The following is a 20,700-nucleotide window of genomic DNA, read 5'->3' as shown; positions in this document are numbered from 1 at the left end:
CAAACCTAGAATGCTTTTGGCTCAGATAAAGGAGACAAGGAAAAACACTTGGGCATTTTCAGTTGTTCTGGTTTCCTCTATGTTCTGCTCCCCTCCTCTTCCCTGGAGCCCATCCTCCCCAGCCGTAGTCCAGCAATTATTTTTTCCCCTGGGAGAAGGAAAGACTGGATTCTGGAGTGACTTAAACACCTGTTGGCTGCTGCCACTGTGGTGGGTCTCTTGGTTGAAGCTTTGTACATCGTATGAAGCCATGAAGAAAGGCTGAGAGAGTTGGGGCAGTTCAGCCTGGAGGAGAGGAGGCTCCGGGGAGACCTTACTGCGCCCTTTCAGTACTTTCAAGGGGGCCTATATAGAAGAGAGAGACATTTTACCAGGGCCTGTAGCGACAGGACAAGGGGCAGCAGTTTTAAGCTGAAAGAGGGTACATTTAGATTGGAGATAAGGAACATCATATTTTTTATGATGCGGGTGGTGACACACTGGGACAGGTTGCCCAGGGAAGCTGTGGATGCCCCATCATTGGAAGTGTCAGGTTGGACGCGGCTTTGAGCAACCTGATCTAGTGGGAGGAGTTGGACCAGATGATCTGTAAAGGTCCCTTCCAACCCAAACCATCCTGTGATTTTTTGATCCTGTGATTTACGTGCTTTTAATGAATGGCTAGCGCCTGTTTGCAAGCAAGAGCTGGGTTCTCCCTCCTTGCGTGAGTATTCTGTGAAAGGACCTCAACAGCAACGGTCGGCATCTCTCCCGTGATGTCGATTTGAGGAGAGAGTGCCGATACTGAGTGTAAATTCCAGGGCAGAACCAGAGCCAGAGAAGGAAACCAGCCTAAACTCAAGCTAGAGCTCGAGCCAAGCTTGAATGAATGAGATCCTCTCTGCAGCTTTGGGACGCTGCCCTAGCTGCTGAGCGAGGAATGACATCATGACTGAAAAACTGAACCCAAAGCTACTCTTCACCGGGAGAGGGAAGAAAACCCCCAGTTTGATCTTAAATGAAATTAAAAATTTATTTTCCAGCTCTGATTTGAAAGAAGAGGAGTGCAGTGTGTGATGCAGGAATGAAACACCTCCTTGCTTTCAGCTTAAAGCTCTCTCCTCATCAGCTCTTTTCCCTTAATGCGCATCGGGACTATGAGGTCTTTGTCTCTGCTGCTTTCCCAGGGCTTTGCCAAACTTCCATGAACAGAAGAGTTGAACTTTGGTCCTTATTTGGTTTTTGGGTCATTTTTTGCATCCAATGCTATGAGTGCAGGAGGGGCCTTTGTAGGTGCCAAGAATCCGCAAGAGCGCAACAAGCATGCTCACAAGCAGGAGGGGACAGTGGAGGTCTAGAACAGACATTGCTTCCAGGTGCCAGTGCAGTTAAAAATGGATGAGAAAGCCAGCAAAACCTAAAGCCACAACGTTTTTACAATGTTTCTACAACCTTGGTAAGAAATTAGGCCAGAGTGAGAAGTGAGTTTGGCTGTACTTCAGAAAAATGCAGCTTCTGCCTTATGAAAGTGGGTTTCTGATGTGCAGTTGTACAAACATGTCACTCGGTGGTTTGAGCCCCAGCTGGGGCGTCGCATGCACTGTGTGAAGTACCTTGTCGTGTCTCCTCCTAACCCCATCCCATCCTACGTGCCAAACAGTATCTGGACATGCTGGCCCCAAAACATCTCCGTCCGGAAGCATGCGTAATCCCAGCCCAGGTGCCTGGGTAATCCAGCGGAGCAGAGTGAAGTCTGTGACCCAGGGCCTGGGCTGGCATCTCAGTGGCATGTTGGTGGCCACCCAGCTAAGTGCTGTTCTGGTGCTGTCGGAGAGTCCCATAGGTGGCAACTGAGGGGACAGCCCACAGCACAATAGGGGGATTTATTCTGTGCCCGGGGCTGTCCCGACGGCATACGTGCTGCTTGCTTTTGAGGAAAGCGGGCACCTTTCTGCAGGATCAAGGCAGTTGGAGGTTGCGCTGTGGATCCCTAGGGCTGTATTTAGCCTCTGCAAGTACCCAGTGTCGTGTAAGGGCTCAGAGTATTTGGAGGCTGGGTGGCTTCCAGAAACTAGAGGACTAGAAAGGAAAAATTGCCTGCATTTTGCGAGTTGTCTTTTCAATGTTGCCGTCAACAGTTTCGTAATCGTGTTCAGCGCTGTCGCTCTCCGTGCCTGGAAGGGAAGGGAGGGCACAGCCTGTGGACACGCGCTGCCACGGACCACAGCAGAAACCCTGCAGGGGCCACCCCGACCTGCCCTCCCCACCTCCCTGCTCTGAGCTGCGCCCGCACACGGCGGGGACCGAGGGTGCGGGGGAGAAGGGCCTCCTGCAGTGTGGTGGCAGGTGGTCTGTCACTGCAGACACCAGCCTCTGGGGCCACGGGTCCCCTGTGACCTGGGGGGGTGGGAAGGCATTTGATGGCAGATGGAGGCCCAGGGCTTGTCGGTGGTGTTCACCGTACCGTCACCCTTGAGGTCAAGCCTTGCTTCCCCTCGGTGCCATGGTCCCCGTGTGGGACAAGGGGTTGGGGCGGCCTCCCCATGGGTCCCCCTGCTTGTGGGACAAGGGGATGGGGCAGCTCCCCATGGGTTTTCCCCCATGTGTGGGACAAGGAGATGGGACAGACCCTGTGGGTACCCGCAACCTGTGGGACACAGGGGTGGGGCAGTCACCTGTGGGTCTCCCCCTGCATCTGGGATAAGGGGGTGGGGAGGTGCAGCCCCCCACGGGGACCCAGCTGGCTGGGGTGCAGGTGTCCCCAGCTGAGCATCCCTGCCCCAGGTCCCTGTGAGGACAGCCCCAGGGAGGTGGCAGCTGGCAACACCCCCCAGTTAAGCACAACCCACTGATGCTGCTGGGGGGCCCTGTCCTCCTGTCAGGGCAGCGCATCTCCGGGCTGAGCCCCACAGAAGGGTCGGGGCCCAGGAGACACCGGGGGCCTCACCTGCGTCCCCAGGGGGTCCCCGCCAGCTGTACCGGCTGGGGGTGCTCAGTCGGGGCAGGGCTGGGAGTGGCGGCAGTGGAGGAGCCAGACGGGTGCTCACTGGCAGGGGGCTGGGGACCAGGGGTCTGGGAGCCGAGGGGTGCCTTCCCCCAGGGCCCGTCCCTGCCTGCGCCGGCTTGGGGGGCCGCGGGGGTGGCGGGGCCGGGCTGCCCGGCAGCTGGGCCAGCAGCCGGTAGTAGAAGGCCTCGGTCAGCTCTTCCACCCGGGAGCGGCGGGTGCAGGGGGCCAGGGGGTGGACGGGCCCCTCACTCAGCAGAAGGGAGAAGTCCAGCCACTGTGGTGGAATCTCGAAGCCCTCCTCCGGCTCCTCGCAGAAGCTGCCTACCAGGAAGGGCTGGTCCAGGCAGGCCTCCAGCCGCAGGGCGGGCAGGGCACCCAGTGCATCCCGCTCCAGCCCCGGGTCAGCGGCCACAACCCGGACCTCGCAGGGCAGCGGCTGCTGCTCCAGCAGCTCTGCCAGCCCATACTTCTTGCTGTCACACGCCTCCTCCACGAAGCTGCCCCCCAGGTCCAGCGGCAGCAGCAGCTCCTCGCCTTCCTCCTCCTCTTCCTCCCCGCCGTGGCGGTAGCAGACCAGCCGGGTGCCAGGGCCATTCCCCTGCAGCCCCCGGGCCTCCAGCCGGTCACCCACGCCGAGCGGAGGCACATCGTCTCCCCAGCCCTCGCAGTCCTGCGTCACCACCACGCGCAGCTGCTGTCCGGGCCGCAGGCCGGCCGCCAGCTCCTGCACCCTGGTGAACTGCCGGGGCCGCCGGCGGAACCGACCCTGGTAGGCGCTGGAGAGGAGGAAATGGCGGCCGCTGCCAGGGGCTGAGGCCAGGACTCGCCAGTCGTGGGAGCGGCCGTGGAGCTGCAGCCGCTGCCCCCGCCGCAGCTGCGGCACCCAGGCGCTCTCAAAGATAGCGGGGCCGGCTGGACCGTCCAGGATCTCGGCCTGGGTGGGCAGTGCCTCTTCCATCCCCAGCACCTCACTCAGCAGCAGCGGCTGGGCAAAGTGGATGTGCTGTGCCTCCTCCGTCACATCCTTCACGTCCACCTCCAGCGTGGAGGGGATCTTCACCACGTCCCGACGAACTGAGGGGGCACAGTCGCCCTGACCCCATGCTCGGCCTCTCCCCAGCCCCACGTGGCAGAGGACCCCCACCTCACATCCCCTCACCTGCAACCACCCACACTGTGTGCAGCAGGGTCCCAGCACCAAACCGGTGTACACCCCAACCCTGCAGCACCCCCATCCCAACTCCACAGCATCCCCGCCCTGACCCCACAGCCTCGCCCCCCCCAACCCCTCAACACCCCAACCCCGACCCCACAGAACCCTGCCCTGGCCCAGCAGCACCCCGGCCCTGACCCTGCAGCATCCCTGCCCTGAATCCTGCAGCACCCCTTCCCCGACCCCCCAGCACCCCACCTGCCCCATCCGGACTCACGGTGCATGGCAGCGTGCACCTCATAGACGGGGTGCAGGAGCAGGACATGGGGGCTGATGGTGGGGCACAGCAGGGGCTGTGGCCGCCCATCCCACCGCCCCAGCACCTGGTGCAGCGTCAGGCCCCGCTGCCTGCTGCCCTTCAGTAAAGGTCCCTGCGGTGCCGGGTACGGTTCTGGGGCTGGGGCAGGCTGGAAAAGACCTGTGGGACAATGTGGCTGAGCCCACGGGGGCTGCAAAGGTCTCCTGCAGGAGGAGGGCACCCATTTGGTTCAGGCTGGGATAGGGCAGCCCTGCTCACCCTTAAAAGTTGGTGGCAGCTCCGTTGTGTGTCCCGACTTCGTGTCCTCACAAATGACCTTCTGCAGTGCCACAGCCATGACTTTCAGCAGGTCACCCGTCGACAAGCAGCATTCGTTGCCTGAGATCTCGTACACAGACCCTGCAGGGTGAGGAGGGAATTTCCTCAAAGAAAAAGCCTCTTCCAGCATTTCACAGAGTCACAGAATGGTTTGGCTTGGAAAAGACCTTTACAGATCATGTGGTCCAAACACCCTGCCATGGACATGTCTCGTGCAGGGATATCTTTCACTTGATCAGATTGCTCAAAACCCCGTCCATCCTGACCTTGAACACTTCCAGTGATGGGACATCTACAACTGCTCTGGGTGACCTGTTGCAGTGTCTCACCACCCTCTGTACGCTGTTCTTCACTGCTTCCTCAGAATACCTGCAGGTGGTTGGTGCTCCCATCCAACGCTTGAGAGCTCCTGGCTGAACTCCAACATACGAAGGAGGTGCACGAGAGATGGCAGCAGGGGCCGGTGGCCTGGGAGGAGCACATACACATGGTCTACCATGCAGGGATGGGGTTAGGAAAGCCAAAGCCTGCCAGGAGCTGAATTTGTGGAGGGATGTGAAGGGCAACAAGAAAGACTTCTACAAGTAAGTACGTCAACAGCAAAAGGCAGACTGGGGAAAACGTGGGTCTGCTGCTGAATGGAGCAGGGGACGTGGTGACAAAGGACAGAGTGAAGGCCGATGTGCTCAATGCCTCCATTTTTTTACAGGTATGACCAGCCTTCAGGAATCCCCCTGAGACCAAGGAGAAAGTCTGGAGCCAGGAAGACTTACCCTTTGTGGAGGAGGACCAGGTAAGGGAGCACTAAACAGAGTGGACATACATAAGTCCGTGGGGCCTGTTGGGATGCACCCATGAGTGCTGACTTTGTGAGGCCATTCTCTATTGTCTTTGAGAGGTCATGGGCAATCGAGAGAGGTTTCTGAAGACTGGGGAAAAAAGCAAATGTCACTCCTAGCTTCAAGACAGGCAGGAGAGGAACCTACAGGCCAGTCACACTCCTCTCAAACCCTGGGAAGATGATGGAGCCGATAATTCTGGAAACCATTACCAAATACATGAAGGATGAAAAGGTGATTGGGATTAGTCAGTATGGATTTACAAAGGGGGAATAATGCTTATCCAACCTGATGACCTTCTTCAATGAGGTGACTGGCTTGGTGGACAAGGGGAGAGCAGTGGGCATTGTTTACCTTGACTTCAGTAAGGCTTTTGGCAGTATTATCTCCCAGCACATCCTCATAGAGAAGCTGATGAAGAACAGGCTGGATGAGCCGATTCAGGTGGACTGAAACCTGGCTGAATGGCTGGGCCTGGAGGGTGGTGATCAGTGGCACCAAGTCTAGTTGGAGGCCAGTGACTAGCAGTGTGCCCCAGGGATCAATACTGGGTCCAATCATGTTTAACAACAACTTCTTCGTTAATGATCTGGATGATGGGGCAGAGCGCACCCTCAGCAAGTTCTGCAGATGACACAAAACTGTGAGGAGAGGCTGATAGGCCAGAGGGTCGTGCCACCATCCAGAGGGCCCTTGGCAGGCTGGAGAAATGGGCTGACAGGAACCTCATGCAGTTCAACAAGGGGAAGTGCAAAGTCCTGCCCCTGGGAAGGAGCAACCCCCGGCACCAGCACATGCGGGGGGCCACCCGGCTGGAAAGCAGCTTGGTAGAACAGAACCTTGGGGGGTACTGGTGGACAGCAGGTTGAACATGAGCCAGCAACATGTCCTTGCTGCAAAGAAGGCGAGTGGTGTTCTGGGCTGCATGAGGCAAAGCACGGCCAGCAGGTCGAGGGAGGTGATCCTTCCCCTCTGCTCAGCACTGGTGAGGCCACACCTGGAGTGCTGTGTCCAGTGCTGGACTCCCCAGTACAAGAGAGACATGGACATACTGGAGAGAGTCCACCAAAGGGCGGCAAGTATGGTGAAGGGACTGGAGCATCTCTCCTGTGAGGAAAGGCTGAGAGAGCTGGGAATGTTCAGCCTGGAGAAGACAAGGCTCAGGGGGGGATCTTATCAACGTATATAAATACCTGAAGGCAGGATGCAAAGCCAGGCTCTTTTCAGCGGTGCCCAGTGCCAAGATCAGAGGCAATGGGCACAAACTGGAAAATATGAAACTTCCTCTGAACATAAGAAAACATTTTTTTACTGTGATGGTGGTCAAGCACTGGGACAGGTTGGCCAGAGAGGCTGTGGAGTCTCTATCATTAGGAATATTCAAAACCCAGCTGGAGAAAGTCTTGAGCAACCAGCTCCTGCTGACCCTGCTGGAGCTGGGGCTTGGCCTGGATGGTCTCCAGAGGCCCCTGCCAGACTCAGTGATTTAGTGATTCCCATCACAGGTAGTCATGCTATGTGCCATTAACAAATACCAGTTACATAGTGGGGGCCCCTCTGCTTGGCCAGCTGTGATGGGGTCCCCGGGGCAGTGGGGAGGGGGCTGACCCATGGCCTGGCCCTGGCTGCAGGCGTTGTCCTTTCTGGGATGTGAGCCAAGCGCGGGTGTCCCGGCACTGACGGGTGCATGGATGTCCCTGAGGGAGCCCCAGTGCCTGTGGTTGTGGTGGGGCCAAGGGGCCCCCCAACCGCTGGGACTGCAGAAGGGGACCATGGGAGGGGGGTGGAGGATCCTGGAGAAGGAGGGCAGCTATTCAGGGAAGCGCAGAGCTGCTCAGCAGTGGGCAGAGATGGGGCTGGCACACATTCACCCTGTGTGTGGGGTGAGCTGGTGCCTTTGGCCACAGTGGGAACATGATGGTTGAAGGCCCTGGCACACACAGCCGCCGTGGCGGGTCTGGGCAGGACAGGCGGAGCCAAGGCTGGACATGCCACCAGAGATGGGCTGGTGTCCCCGCATTGGGTATCGGTGCCTGAGCGCAGGGGGACGGACGCTACTGTAGGCACTGCCGCACCACTGACCACCACTCGCCTGTGGAGTGCAGGTGGGAGCAGTGGGGGAGACTGGCCAGGAGAGTCCCTGCCCCCCAGGAGTGGGGGAACCTCCAAGTGGAAATAAATGTGAAAAATTAAACCACAGGAAGAGGTGGATGAAAGCTATGAAGTTTCAGAAAGTATTGCGTGTTGTGTAAGCCCCACTCCCCCTCCTCCAACCGTCTTGTGCCCTGTCACGCTGTGACAGCATTGAGGGCATGGTCTGAAAAGGGAGGAAACCCACAGCTGGGCTGCACTGCCCAGAGCACAGAGATGCCTCACACCCTGGGTGCAGAGACCCGGTCAACACCACACACGTGTGGCATGGCTGGCCCCCTTGGCTGGCAGCAAGACGCACAGACACATGTGGCTGTGGATGCCCTGCGCAGGACCCCAAAGCGCTCTTCAGCTCCAATGCAGCACCGAGCCAGAGCGGTTTTACAACATAAAGCAGGGTCAAGAATGCAGAGGAGGCAAGGAGTGAGTGACTGGGAGAGGAGCCCAAGAAGGGGCCGAGACCAGAAGCACTTTTGTTTAATGACTTGGGGACCCACTCAAATTTTTGCTAACAAAAAGCCAGAAGTAGTAAGGTCAGGAAATCCAGACATGTTTAAGAAATATCATCCGTGCAAGATGGCACTGTTCACCAGCAGCCAAGGGAACACACAACCAGGAGGTTGGCTGAGGGGTCTTTGTTGGGCCAATACTTATTTCTAAGGAATCAGGAATACGTGGAAGCTTGTACAGCCTATGTCCTGGAAAATTTCCAGTGCTGGTAACTGTGCAGGGGTCATAACATGGGAGAAGAGCAGTGCAGAAGAGCACAACGGGAAAGGCTGGAAGCTGAACTGATGTAACTTAGACGAGAAATGCGGCAGGAAAGATTCAGTGCTTGATCACACTGCAAAGGGACAGGGGTAGATGTGCCTTTCCTGCAGCTGGAGCCTTTCCTGGAGCAGGAGCTACTCAGGCTATGCTACCACTCATGGTAGCCTCCAACACAAGCAATGTCCCCTTCTGCCCTTAAATCTCTGCATTCATTGAGCTGCTACCAAACCTTCTGTGCAGAAAGCACCAGCTACCTCACCACAGCTACCAGCAACTGCTAAACAAATTGACTGCTGCTGTTGGACCAGTGGCATTTTTACTCATTTAGCAACATTAAGATGTTATCAAGACCACTAGAAGTCTTTGGGAAAGCTAAACAACCACCCCAACTGAGCTACGGAGAAGCAGAGTGAAGCCACCCCAACCACTTCTGCTGCTCTTTACAAGTCAGTGTAACCTAAACAAATGCTACAAATTCTACAAGTCTTGATGGTAATTGCCACACCGGTATTGCCAGGATCCTGCTGTACATTCCCAGCATTTTTGGGAGCCCCAGAAATCCAGCAAAAGCATTTGCTAATTTCTGGTTCTGTTTCACCACCAACATTGCCACCAGCGGAGGAAGCTATGTTGGTCAAGGCTTCTCCTCGACCTAAAATGTCTTCAGGGACATGGTCCAGGAGGAAGCAGATTGCTCAGACCAGGCTGCTCTCTGCACCCTTGCTGGACTCCTTGCACCGAGGCCGGAGGCAATGCCATCCCACCTTCCTCCAGCCACTGGGCATGTGGCTCCATTCCTGCCAGGTTCACCACCAGCAGGTGATTCACTGCCTGGGACGAGAGCTGTGCATGAACTGGAAGACCAGCTGGCATGGTTTTTGGTGCCCCACAGCTTTCCTAGCAGCATGACTGAATGCACTGGGGCACTCAGAGGGGTGGGCACTGGGTGTAGAAGAGAAAGTTTTTTGCAAGAAGCTGTGCCTTAGGCACCAGTGTCTGGTGGTGGCAGGAGGACCTGTGCCTCTCCCTGGGCAGGGGCACCCCGGGGGCAGGGGACCAGCCATCTTCGGGGCAGGAGGGGGGAGCCCGGGCCGCAGTGGCATGGTGAGGGGAGGTGGCAGAGCCTTAGGGCACCCTTTGGAGGCAGTGGGAACCCGGAACTCACCTTGAAAGTAAACACCGGAGCAAATCCTGAGAACGCGGGGCAGGGTGGCGGGGTCCAGGGAGCAGATGTATTCCTGGAAGGAGAGGGGCTCCATGGCGATGCTGCTGGGTACTGCAGGGCACTCTGCAGAGAGGGGAACTGCGCCCTGGGCTCTGCTTTCACTTCTGCCCGCCTTTCACTTCTGCTTCTGGCAGTGGTAAGTTCCCTCTCTGGCCATAGACCCATGCTGCTGACTGCTCTCCAGCCTGCACAGGCTGACCAACATCCTGCTGGGACAATCCTCTTCCTGGCTCCCATCACCTGTCATGGCTTGGTGTCCCCCAGTCCTGGCCCTGGTGGTGCCGCCGGTGCTGAGGGTGGGTGAAGGCATGGACCCCCCAGCTCTGCCGTGATGCTGTCCTGGCTGGACCGATGCTCCAGCCTGTCCTACCCAGGCTGTCCCCATCACACATCTCCCGTGTACCAGCCTGTCCTGCCTCTCTGCGCCTGGGGCCAGACAGAGTGATGGTGCCATGGAGCAGAGGGCAGGTCTGGGTGGACCATGCCAGAGAAAGCGAAGGGCTGTGTCCAGACAGCCCTCACCCCTTACAAACACACGGCACCTCCACCCTGCTCACCTCTGGGCTTTCAGACCCCACTTGCCCCCAACACAAACATCCTGTGCACCATGCCCTGGCTGTATTCAGCGTGTGGAGGAGAGGGGGGTCAGTGGGTCTGGACCTTGTGCCACTGTGGCAGCATCAGCCATGGGAAAGGCAGAGCCAAATTCCCACGCCTCCAGGACAGGCAGCAGCACCCGTCTCACTCTCCCGCAGAGATGGGCCCCATCCTTCACCAAAGCAGCCGAGCATGGTCCCTGCGGCTGCCAGCCCCGCAGGCTGCCAAGGTGGAAATGACAGTTCTGGGAAGGGCTGCTCCTGATGAGCTTCATCCTTGTAAGGATTTTGCTTCAACTTGGCCTATGAATCAAACTGAAGCTGCAGGCTAGGAACAGGAGCAGAATGGGACTTAATGTAGAAATGAAACTTGGAGAAAGGTATTTTTAAGTTGATGATGCAGAAAAAGAGGTCTCTCCGCTTTGACTCCAGCTGCACTTAACAGGAATTTGTGTTTCCTGTTATTAGAACAGGACGAAGCAATCTGAGGGACAGCAAGTGCCAGAGCATCAAGATTCCCCCTTGCGCAAGGCAATTTCAGCCTGCCACACAGGGCGTCATAGCAGCAGGGATATCTAGAGGACTTCAGGCCAAACTGACACTTGGAGCTGGACTATCCTTGACACCAGAGCGAGTCAGACGTGTCAAGGTCTTGACAACCTGCAAGGGTGGAGACCTTCCACCCCTCTGGTGATCTGCTGAAGGGCTCCACCACTCTCCCAGAGAAGATGTTTTTTTTCCTAATGCCCAGTCTACATCTCTGACGCTGTATATGTGGCCGTTGACCCTCACCATCTTGTCTGCTATTGCTGGGAAGAATTTGGCTCCACTGGCTGGAAAACTGTCCTTCAAGTAGTTGTGGGCTGCTGTTAGATCGGCCTTCTCCTCCTCTTCACCAGACAAAACCAGTCCAGCTCCCATAAGCACTCCTCATAGGTTTTGTGCCCAGCCCCATGACCACCTTTGTTGCCCTTTGGTGGTCCCTCTTCACCATCCCTCTTCTTGAACTCGGGGTTTACTAGGTCCACTTGGATCCAGCTTGGATCCAACTCTCTGGACAATGATGTCCCAGGAATAGACAGAGCGAGTGCAGGTCATCAGTGTGGCCAGGATGGCATCTGTGGCGAATACATTCCCTTGTGTCTTTGCCAGCTTTCGGATAACTGGGTCATCAGTAGTAGTGACGGTATGGAAGATGCGCTTAATACTCCTTAGTAGCTTCTCATTCCTTGTTGTGATGCGGTCAAAGGCTTTGTCATAGTATTCTAGGGCTCCACAGCACTCTATGTCCTGTGGCTCTGAAATCTCCAGGTAGTGCATCTTCATCAGCCGAGGGAAATCCATCTCTTCTTTCACCTCCCATACACTGCGAACTTCAACAGAGGAGTCACGAGGCTTCTGCTGTGATTTTTGGTCCCATTTCTGCCTCACTCAAAACTGCTTCTGAAACTTTTTTTGTAGGCGCAAACGATCTCTCTCCTTCTGCTTAGCGCTCTTTGGCAGTGCAGGCAGGCAGCAGGGATAGCTTCCCTTCATCTGTGAGCCATGATCTGGTCTTAGTCCAGCACATGGACTAAGCACATGGACTGTTCACAGCAAGAGCACTGGTGTGGTGTTGAACATTTAAGAGCAAAGAGCACAACTGAGGATATAGGGGAAAAGATACGGGAAAGATAAGGGAACTGCCATGCATCAGCCCCCTTTAGAGAGCCAGCAAGATGCTGGCTCTGTTCCCCAGCCGGACAGGCTGTCCCAGGCAGGCTCAGCATCGCTGCAGAAGGCGTACAGATGCCGAGCCTGTGCTGATGGGACATTGCAAGATTACAGCTGGGCAGTGGCACACAAGCCTATGTGGAACTAGAGGAACAAAGCTAAAGTGGGTGGAAGAGCCCAAGCAGCAGATGTTTAGATGCTATCAGCTTGATCATCATGGAATGGGAATGGGACACAGCACCTGGGAGAAACATCCTTTGTACCAATAGCTGGGAAGAAAGTGTATTTTATCGTACCGAACAACATCAACAATCCCTGAAGGGCAGGACCAGACAAACCACGGGAGGTCTGGAAACTCTCAATATAGTAGAGAGAAGCCCCCAAACCTGCCAAGCTTGTCCCTCTGGGTGTGTTTTGCTGCTCTAAGGCAGAGTCCAGGGAGGAGCTGAACAGATGTATTGCTCTGGAGATCACAGGGTAAGTTGAACAGCCAACAGCAAAGGTCTCTGCACACCAAGTATCTATTCCTCCATTCCCAAACAGGCCCTAAAGAACCAGCCATGTGCCTAGACAGTCTGAAACCCCAGTGGCAAGGCTGACTCCAGGGCCTCTCTGCAGGAAGTGGTGACTGTGGTTGTGTGGGCATCCCTGGCAAACCAGGATGTGGATTTTGGTACAGCTGAGACCTATATTTGCAGCTGCAGGACGAGAATGAGGGTTTCCACAGCTGGTGTGCTGGTCTAGTTCAAAACAGAAGAGTCTGGCCGCAGCCACCCCTGCATAACTGTGCTCTACTACTGGTCTGGGGAAAATGGCAGGGGATGACAGGGAACAGAAGGAATTAGTTTGAAAATCAGTCATAGAAAAATGCCTAAAAAAAAAAAAAAAGGTCACTTCAGGAACCAGAAAACTAGAGTGGCCTAAACTGGACAGCTCAGCAGCCCATGGTTCAGCATGTCACAAGCCAGTTGTGGTTAGAGAAGATACAAAACACTGTCTGCTCTTTGCTGAGGTTTCCTCCCAGGGACACATGATAACCTAACACCAAGCAGAGCTGGCACAGAGGAAAGACCCAGCGCTAGCGCAGCTCCCCAGAGCTCTGCTCACCGACCCATTTCTGAGACACTGCTGGGTGCTGCCAGTCCAGCAGCCTTCGATTCTGAAACATGCTCAAGGGGGATGCTGATACCCCAGCTGCAGAGTGTGGCTGTGAAAGGGCAGCTGAGAACCCAGTGCGCAAACCTCCATGGGAAGTCTGGAAAAATAAAAGGCGCGACGGAGGTGTCCAAGTCCTGGACACAGATACAATGAGCACGGCCACGGACAGCAATCACAGTCAGCTCAGAAGCCCACTGGCTCTTACCTGAAAGAGGCTTCTGGGAGCAGGTCTCCAGGCTGCTGAGCTCCAGCAGCAGAGAGCCAGGGCTTGGCCATGGCAATCCACAACCAAGAAGGAAGCAGCATCTCTCCAGGGATGGGGGAGAGCTGCAAGGAAAGGGGAATGAGGAGAGGCAGAGACATGTTCAAGACAGCTTGCTATGGGCCAAGGGGCTGAGCAGCTCTGCTGTGGGGCCAACGATGCCTGTTATCCTCTCCTGGTAGCTTAGCCTTGGGCCCTATTTCATCAGGGGATGGGTGAAGGAGGTTGTTGCTTTGCAGCTACCCAGAAGCATGCGTAGCAGGCCTGTGAGGTTTAGGATGCCTCTGGGAACAACAGAGCAGCTGTAGGAGAAAAAGGCAGCAAACCCGTCAGGGCTCATCATCCTAAATACGGCCGAAGCACTGAGCTGAATAAATGGGTGGAACATTTTCACTTCCTCCTGCTTGCCACCAGGCTGGTGCCTGCCTGCCTGCTCTGCCCGCGAGGGGAGGGACAGGCCAGCCACCACGGGGCCCTGAGAACTGCTGCCTTATTTCACACGCTAATCGAAACCAGCCCATCCCCTTTCACAAACAGCCCTCGCTTCCCCACAGCAAGCAGGCACTCTGCAGGGGCTGAGGAAATACCATTCTTTTCCCATAGCAGACATTTCCACATCAGCCACCCAGGGCCTGGCATCAGGATGGCTTAGGCTAGACACACAGTGCCTGGACTAAGGGTCCTCTTTGTGAGCACCGTCTCCACCTCTCTGAGTTCAAATTCAGAGGTGATCCTGCCCATCAGCTGCCCCCTTCAGAGGGGTCCCCTGTGACAGCAGGGCAGCGTATAGAGATGCTCCAACTCAGCAGCACGTGCAGCAGCAGAAATCGGAGCACCGAGATATAAAACCGCTCACCCCAGGAAGCAGGACTCAGCTCATTGCCAAGGCCAGAGAGGCTGTGCAGCAGAAAGGCCAAGAAAGAGGGAACGTCAATAGCAGAGGGCCCTGATGGCACTGCAGGGTCACGTACAGTGTCTTGATACTGTCCGCGCTTGCCTGTTGAAGCTCAGAGGCGCTTCCCTGCCATTCACTACCTAGCCCCATGCTAAGGCTGACCTGGCATCCCCTCTCACTACACAAGACATGTCCTTATGCTTTCCAAGGTCAATGACTGATATAGGACCCAACTGAGATGGTATCTCCCTGCAAAGGGATCCTTTCCCCCTACTTCAAGCAATCGTGTACCACCATGGAGCACAGCACAGGGTGGTGGGCGAGCCAGGACCCACGAGCGGTTTTGTCAGAGCCTCACTAGTTTAACAAACAAGGGTGATGAGAATGGGCAGTAATAGGAGCAAGGGACTTGCAACAGAGGAAATTGCCACTTTCTGCCTCATGCAGCGAGCCAGGAAACAATGCAATTGCTTTTTTCCCCCCTCCAGTTGTGCATTTGCCTGAGCAGAGCAGAACATGCCCATTGTTAACATCATGGACAAACATAGGTGAAAAATGCATTAGAAATGTCTGCAGAAATTCAAATGCTGAACTAGGTATAAGTAAGGGTCTTGACCAGGGTTCTGTTCAGCAGCAAGCAACTGTAAAGCCTACATCTTAGTACAACTAATTGTGTTCTGCATACTGAGTTAACTGAGATAAAGTTGTTAAGAAACAACAAGCAAAACATAAAACCGCTCTAACAGATGGGCCTAGTGATATCAAATGAGGAAAAAACTGCTGGCTAGCAACTGCCACCAGTCAGAGGGCTATTATCTATTCCACGCAGTTGCCTTTTGCAAGAGGCAAGCTGTGCAAAACCAGCCCTTTTACTAGAGACTGGTTATTCAAGGAATTGGGTATTTCCCCCCAAAACCCTCCCCACATAACCCAAGAGGAAGCAATGAGCACACAGCAAATGATTCATGTAAGTCACATGAAGTTTTTGAGCTCCTAGGTTGATGACTAAGCATAACAAGGGAAGAGCAAACAAGTAGTCCGTGTAAAGCAGAGCTCTTTCTGTAGTGTAACAACTTGTCTGAAAAGTGCACGCAGCGCTGCCTCCTGGCAGAGAGGAAGCCACTGAAGAGATGTTTCCATGCATCATTTCAGCTTTCATTGAGCTCACTGACAGTTCTTGAGTGCAGCATCTCATAGGAGCATTTACAGCTGGTCAGTGCAGTGCAAAGAGCTTTTTGGCAGCTGGTGCTGGCAGGAAACAGAACACCAGAACACCACTAGTGACTAAACGAGTAGCGGTCTCTTCTCCAGTTAGGACTGGTTGATCATATCCAGAGTCCTGCATTTCTCTTGAAAAGATTCAAAGCATGCAACAAGCCACCTCGCTGCTGCCTGCCATGGGTTGTGCTTAGTATCAGATGGAGATGACAGTTCTTGGTGCTACTGAAACCCTGATTGAGCCCTGGGCAAATCTCTCAGCTGTGCTGTGCCCTAAACAATGCTTCAGGATCTGCCCTGGAACAGCCAACAGCCAGGCTCTCTGCCTTCATGGACAGTCCCTGCGAGCACAGGACACCCACCCTGCTGTGCCTAAGGCTGTTGGCTGCCCTGCTGCTCCCCGAGTCGTCCCCGCTATAGATGCTCAGGGAGACACAATGATGTTCTGTCATGTGGCTACTGCTCAGGTGACAGCTGGTTGATAGAGCTACTAGGAAAATACACCCCTGGTTTCCTCCTCTCACCCACAGGGTACCATCCCACAGGACATCAGAGGTTTTATTACCATTTATTTCTAGTCTTCAAACTTCTCACCTGGGTTTGTGACACTCATTTCCTTACTCTGCCCATTTTAGCCATCACCGTGGCCTCTGGACAGCATTCCCAGGCTCAGAGAGGCAAGATGTTTAGCTTTCAGCACCTTTCATTGTACCACTCCTCCTACCCATAGGGTTTAATCTCCATTTCCATCATGTGGCATGGCTGGAAGAAAGGGTAAGTGAAGCACAGGCACAGAAGCAGAGGCACTCAGGGACAGGCAGATGATATCTGTGCTGTAGGACAGAGAAAAGCTCCCATGGAGAAGTCAGGAAGAAGCCTTGAACAAGCCAACTTCAGGTCACAAGGATGAAAATCACACCGATCATGAGCAGTTACAGGGAGCAAAGTTGTCTACCTGCTCTTCTGGTGTCCAAACTCAACTGGGGAAACATGAAAATTGCCTGAAGAAATTGCCTTGCAGGGCAGACAGACAACTGGCATTTCCACAGATTTTAGGCAGTCCCCAAGTCATCCTGCACTGCTTGTCAAAGTCCTAAACTTTGCTATCGTTTGGCTGCAGCTGGGTGCCTGAAGTTACAACATGCAGGAGGTCAGAGCTCCTCAAGCAGAAGCAGGAACTGTGACCCCACAAGCAGGGCCCCAGACAGATGAGCACAGAAGATGTGAAGTCAGGGGATCACATCAGCTGCTAGGATCCAAGGAAAACTGGTCTCTCAGCCTGCAGCATCCTCTCCTTGGAGGTTTGTAATGCTCCCTGCAGTGGAGCACAAACCTTCCCTGACCTGTCAACAAGCAAGAACAATCAGAGCTACTTGAGGTATCCGAATTGAAGCAGGCAGTGGAATCACTGCTTAAAGAGCCCATTTCCAGGCTTTTCCTCATCTTCACCAAACCCTGAAATTGTTTTCAAAGTAACTGAGCACTCTGGTAAGCCTATATGGGATAGGTTAATAGAGAACGAGGCTCCTGGTAGCTCTTCAAGTTATGAAAACAGCACTTTTACAAAGACACTGGAGAAAACTGGTTGCGCCTCCTTTCAGAAAGGACTCGCCCTGGAGTGATATGGGCATAAACACACCATTGCTTACCCACCGGGAGAAATGCTGCTTCCACTTCCTCCAGGCTCAAGAAAGGGAAGGCCTCTGACATATCTAGAAGTAGGTGGGGAACCTCAGGCAGGAAATGAGCCATCACAGCCAAGATACGAGTCAGGAAAGACTCTGTGGCCAGCGATGACTGCAGTTGCTAGGTTAGTCCAGTATTACTGTCCGGTTCCTCAAAAGGCCAGCACAGACACAGGCAGCTCCCCATCTGGGAGTCTTTGCAAGATGACAGTGAACAACTTGGGCCATGGCAAGATGTGTCAGAATGACCAGAGCAGTACTTGGAGCACATCTAGTATTTAAGACTTTCTCCTCCTCTACCATTCTGCAAATGTGATTTAAACCTTTCACATATGTATGCCAGAATATATGACAAGACAGACAGCTATGTACAAGACATAGGACAGCAAAGATTTGGGCACTTTAGCTGCTTCTCCCTTAAAGCTTCTCTGAAGAGAACATCTGTTCTGGGAAATCCATAAGAAGCAAAAGACAACACCGAAGCAACAACCAATGCTGCTGGAAAGCTATTGCTTTTGTGGAGCAGGCAGGGCCTCTGCGGGAGGCCTGGGAAGCACCATGGTTAGTCTCAGGCACTACGGTGATGCTGGTACGTGAGGTACCTCTTACTGCTTATGGGACCTTCAGGGAAGGCCAATTTAGAATACTGTGACCCGAAATACACAATTGTCTATCCTGAACTTGCCACAGTCTTACTTCACGCTCTCCGTCTTGCACTAGCGTTCCTGTCCCCTACACCAAGCAGGCAGGTCCCAGTGATGCCACACAGCTCATACGAATGAGGAGCTGTTCCTGGTGTTGAGCAGAAGTGAGAGCAGAAACTTTTTTCCCCCCCTTTACCTATCACTGCTAGATTAAGGCAGAGTTTTGAGATCAAAGCTACAGATTACCTGACTGTATTAGACTGCTTTTGAAAAAAACCCTCTTAAACAGCATCTGACCTCTGAGCCCCACAATAGCCATTACACAGCCCCAGTTCTTTGGCTTGTCCTAAGCCATGTCTTCCTGTCCAACCCTCTATGAGGTCTTTCCCCATACTATTGAGTGTTTCGAAACTCTTGGTATAATTGCATGAGCACACACTTCAGCTGGCACACTCACCTGTTCTGTGCTGGAAGCTATTCCCGCTCTCCTAAAAGGCCCCAGGGAGAATTCACCTCCTCTCCAAGAAGTCATTCTTCCAGGCATGTCATCATAGGGTCTAACACATTGATATCTTATTGCACAGCACACTGGGAATAGAACCACCTCTGTCAGCTGATTACTAGCTCTTGGAACGCCTGCTGGGTGCTGCACTCTTGTCTTTCAAAACCAAAAGAGAGAAGAGGGGTTACAATGACAATCCGGTGAATGCTGCAAGGACAGATATTCCTGGAAAATACTGCCATTATTCTTTAGCTCAATCATTTATTCAGCTGCAAACTGTCCTCCACTTCTTCATTCTCATCTCTGCATTCCACATTGCAGAGTGCGCTCTAGATTATCATGCAAGTTGACTCCTTTTTAATACTTCCTTTAATACAGGAAATGAACTGCTAACCACACCAACACTTAAAACATCAGACCACAAAGTTAGCTACTTAATCTGTACCAACTATTTCTACCTACAGCAGATCAGCAGCTTGCACATGAATTGTGAAGATTCAGCCACCTGCTGAAAGTTAAATTGCAATTGTCCCAGCTGCTTAAAGGATATTGCTAGATTGAGAAGAAATATTAATCTATAGCCTAAATATTACTAAATTCAGCAAAGCTTGGGAATCCCTCTCAACCCTACACTGCAGGCACCATGGTTATCTTTAACCAGGTCCCAGTTTACTGCTTTTCACTACAGCTCTCCCTGAGGAGCCTAGGACAAGCTGCAGAGACACAGCGTGACAAAGGATGGTGCATTTAGACTGCCCAAGGCCACTCTATAGGTCAGAGGCAGCAAGCTGGGCAATGAGAAGAGCAAATTTGGGCTCTAAAGCATAACTTTTGCAGAGAGAGGATTACGCCAGAACCAGATAAAACTTCACTCAGAAGACAAAGGTGACTGCTGTTTAAAATCCACTGTTAAGCGTAACTCTTGTGTGCTAAAGTGCAACATGCTGCAGCACAAGGCAGCAAAGCAGGTCATGAGCAAAGAAGCTGGAGCAGCTTTAAGAGCTGCAGCCCAAGCCAGCCACTAAGAACAAGAGCTGCAGTGACAGCTGCACTTCGCCATGGAAGAAATCCTTCGGTAAGCCACAAAACAATGTACAGTCCCAACTGCCGAAGTGTAGACTGGGAACGAACACACTACACTCTCCAAACTGGCAAAATCTGCATTTAATTTACAACATAGTAAAGGTTACAGGTAAAAAGCTCAACAGAAAGTGTGAAAAGGCCTATTACATATTACACAAGTGTACAAACTTCTGTACAAAGCCCCTAGATGTTATACTGTCCCCTCCTGTACTGGCCAGCTATGGCCCCTAAGCTCTAAAATAATGAGAGCTTGTTCAAACCCAGGGAGAAGAGCTTAAAAAAAAAAAAAAGAAAGAGCAGTAAAGCTTCCCTTTTCAAGAAAAATCTTGCAAAGAGCCACTTGCAAAAAAACAAAACAAAACCACTCCCCCCCACCCCCCCCAGTCCCCCCCAAACAGAAAACAAGGAAGAAGAAAACCTGTTCAACTTTTACTTGCCCTAACTAGTCTTACCCTAAAGAGTTGCCTTCATAAAGCAGACTGGCTGAGAAAAGAATATTCTACATACCAGAAAGAAGCAAAACTAAAAACAAAGGGAGAAAGATTTTAAGAGTCAGCATGGAGTGTTTGGAAGCAAAACATCTGAGGACTGAATATTCAATAGCAACTAAACACAGAGTGGCACAACTGTATCATGGGGAAGGTACTGTATTCATCCATATAATAGATATGATGGTGCAGGGAGGGGAACAAACCAGTCTCTACAGCCATCGCTCTTGTGAATGGGGTAGCTACTAGCTCATTTTTACCTCAATAACATGATAGAAGCAATCATTCTGCAGATGCAGAAGTCACACTGATTTTGGAGCATCTGTCCAAAACAGGTCTAGCGCATACAGCACACCAGACGCACTAACACAGCACTGCTCCAGCAACCACCAGATCTTCACAACGCTACTTAGTCAGATAGCTACAGTACTGTACACAATGAACAGCTGGGTATACTACCGACATTTTAGTGCACGTTTCCTGGAGAAATCCCCCAAACAACAAAGGAATGTGACTACGTAGCTGAACCGCATTATAAAATGTAAAAAAAAAATCCAGAGTAAACCTAAGAAAAACAGAGCTCTGGCCTTACCTTGTATAAAGTAAAGACATGATGTCTGAATGTATGTGAATCAGATTTCGAAATCTAAAACCGAAGATTTAAAGGGCTAGAGCAACAATCTAAATCAAGCTT

At 53.1% G+C, this 20,700-nt stretch overlaps 2 protein-coding genes across 2 annotated transcripts; both read right to left on the bottom strand.

Moving 5' to 3' along the window:
* Positions 1–2,003: 2,003 nt before the first annotated feature.
* Positions 2,004–9,796, bottom strand: THEMIS2 (thymocyte selection associated family member 2). Its single transcript, XM_059830675.1, has 5 exons — positions 9,703–9,796; positions 4,717–4,857; positions 4,417–4,617; positions 2,927–4,060; positions 2,004–2,177 (listed from the first exon to the last, which is right to left on the bottom strand). The coding sequence occupies exons 1-5, from the start codon at positions 9,794–9,796 to the stop codon at positions 2,059–2,061; spliced, it is 1,689 nt and encodes a 562-aa protein (XP_059686658.1). The 3' UTR covers positions 2,004–2,058.
* A 1,549-nt stretch (positions 9,797–11,345) lies between these two features.
* Positions 11,346–11,894, bottom strand: LOC104262608 (eukaryotic translation initiation factor 3 subunit D-like). Its single transcript, XM_059830674.1, is given in 1 exon segment — positions 11,346–11,894. A coding segment is annotated over 1 exon segment (549 nt).
* Positions 11,895–20,700: the final 8,806 nt, after the last annotated feature.

Source organism: Gavia stellata, chromosome 29 (genome assembly GCF_030936135.1).
Source record: "Gavia stellata isolate bGavSte3 chromosome 29, bGavSte3.hap2, whole genome shotgun sequence".
Taxonomy (NCBI): domain Eukaryota; kingdom Metazoa; phylum Chordata; class Aves; order Gaviiformes; family Gaviidae; genus Gavia; species Gavia stellata.
This window is presented reverse-complemented; position numbering and strand designations above follow the sequence as displayed.

Coding starts and splice junctions, on each gene's coding strand:
- THEMIS2 (XM_059830675.1), bottom strand. CDS start 9,796: ATGGAGCCCCTCTCCTTCCAGGAATACATCTGCTCCCTGGACCCCGCC. Junction 4,858..9,702: donor CTCCGGTGTTTACTTTCAAG/GTGAGTTCCGGG, acceptor CTCACCCTGCAG/GGTCTGTGTACGAGATCTCA. Junction 4,061..4,416: donor GGTGCACGCTGCCATGCACC/GTGAGTCCGGAT, acceptor GTGCCCCCTCAG/TTCGTCGGGACGTGGTGAAG.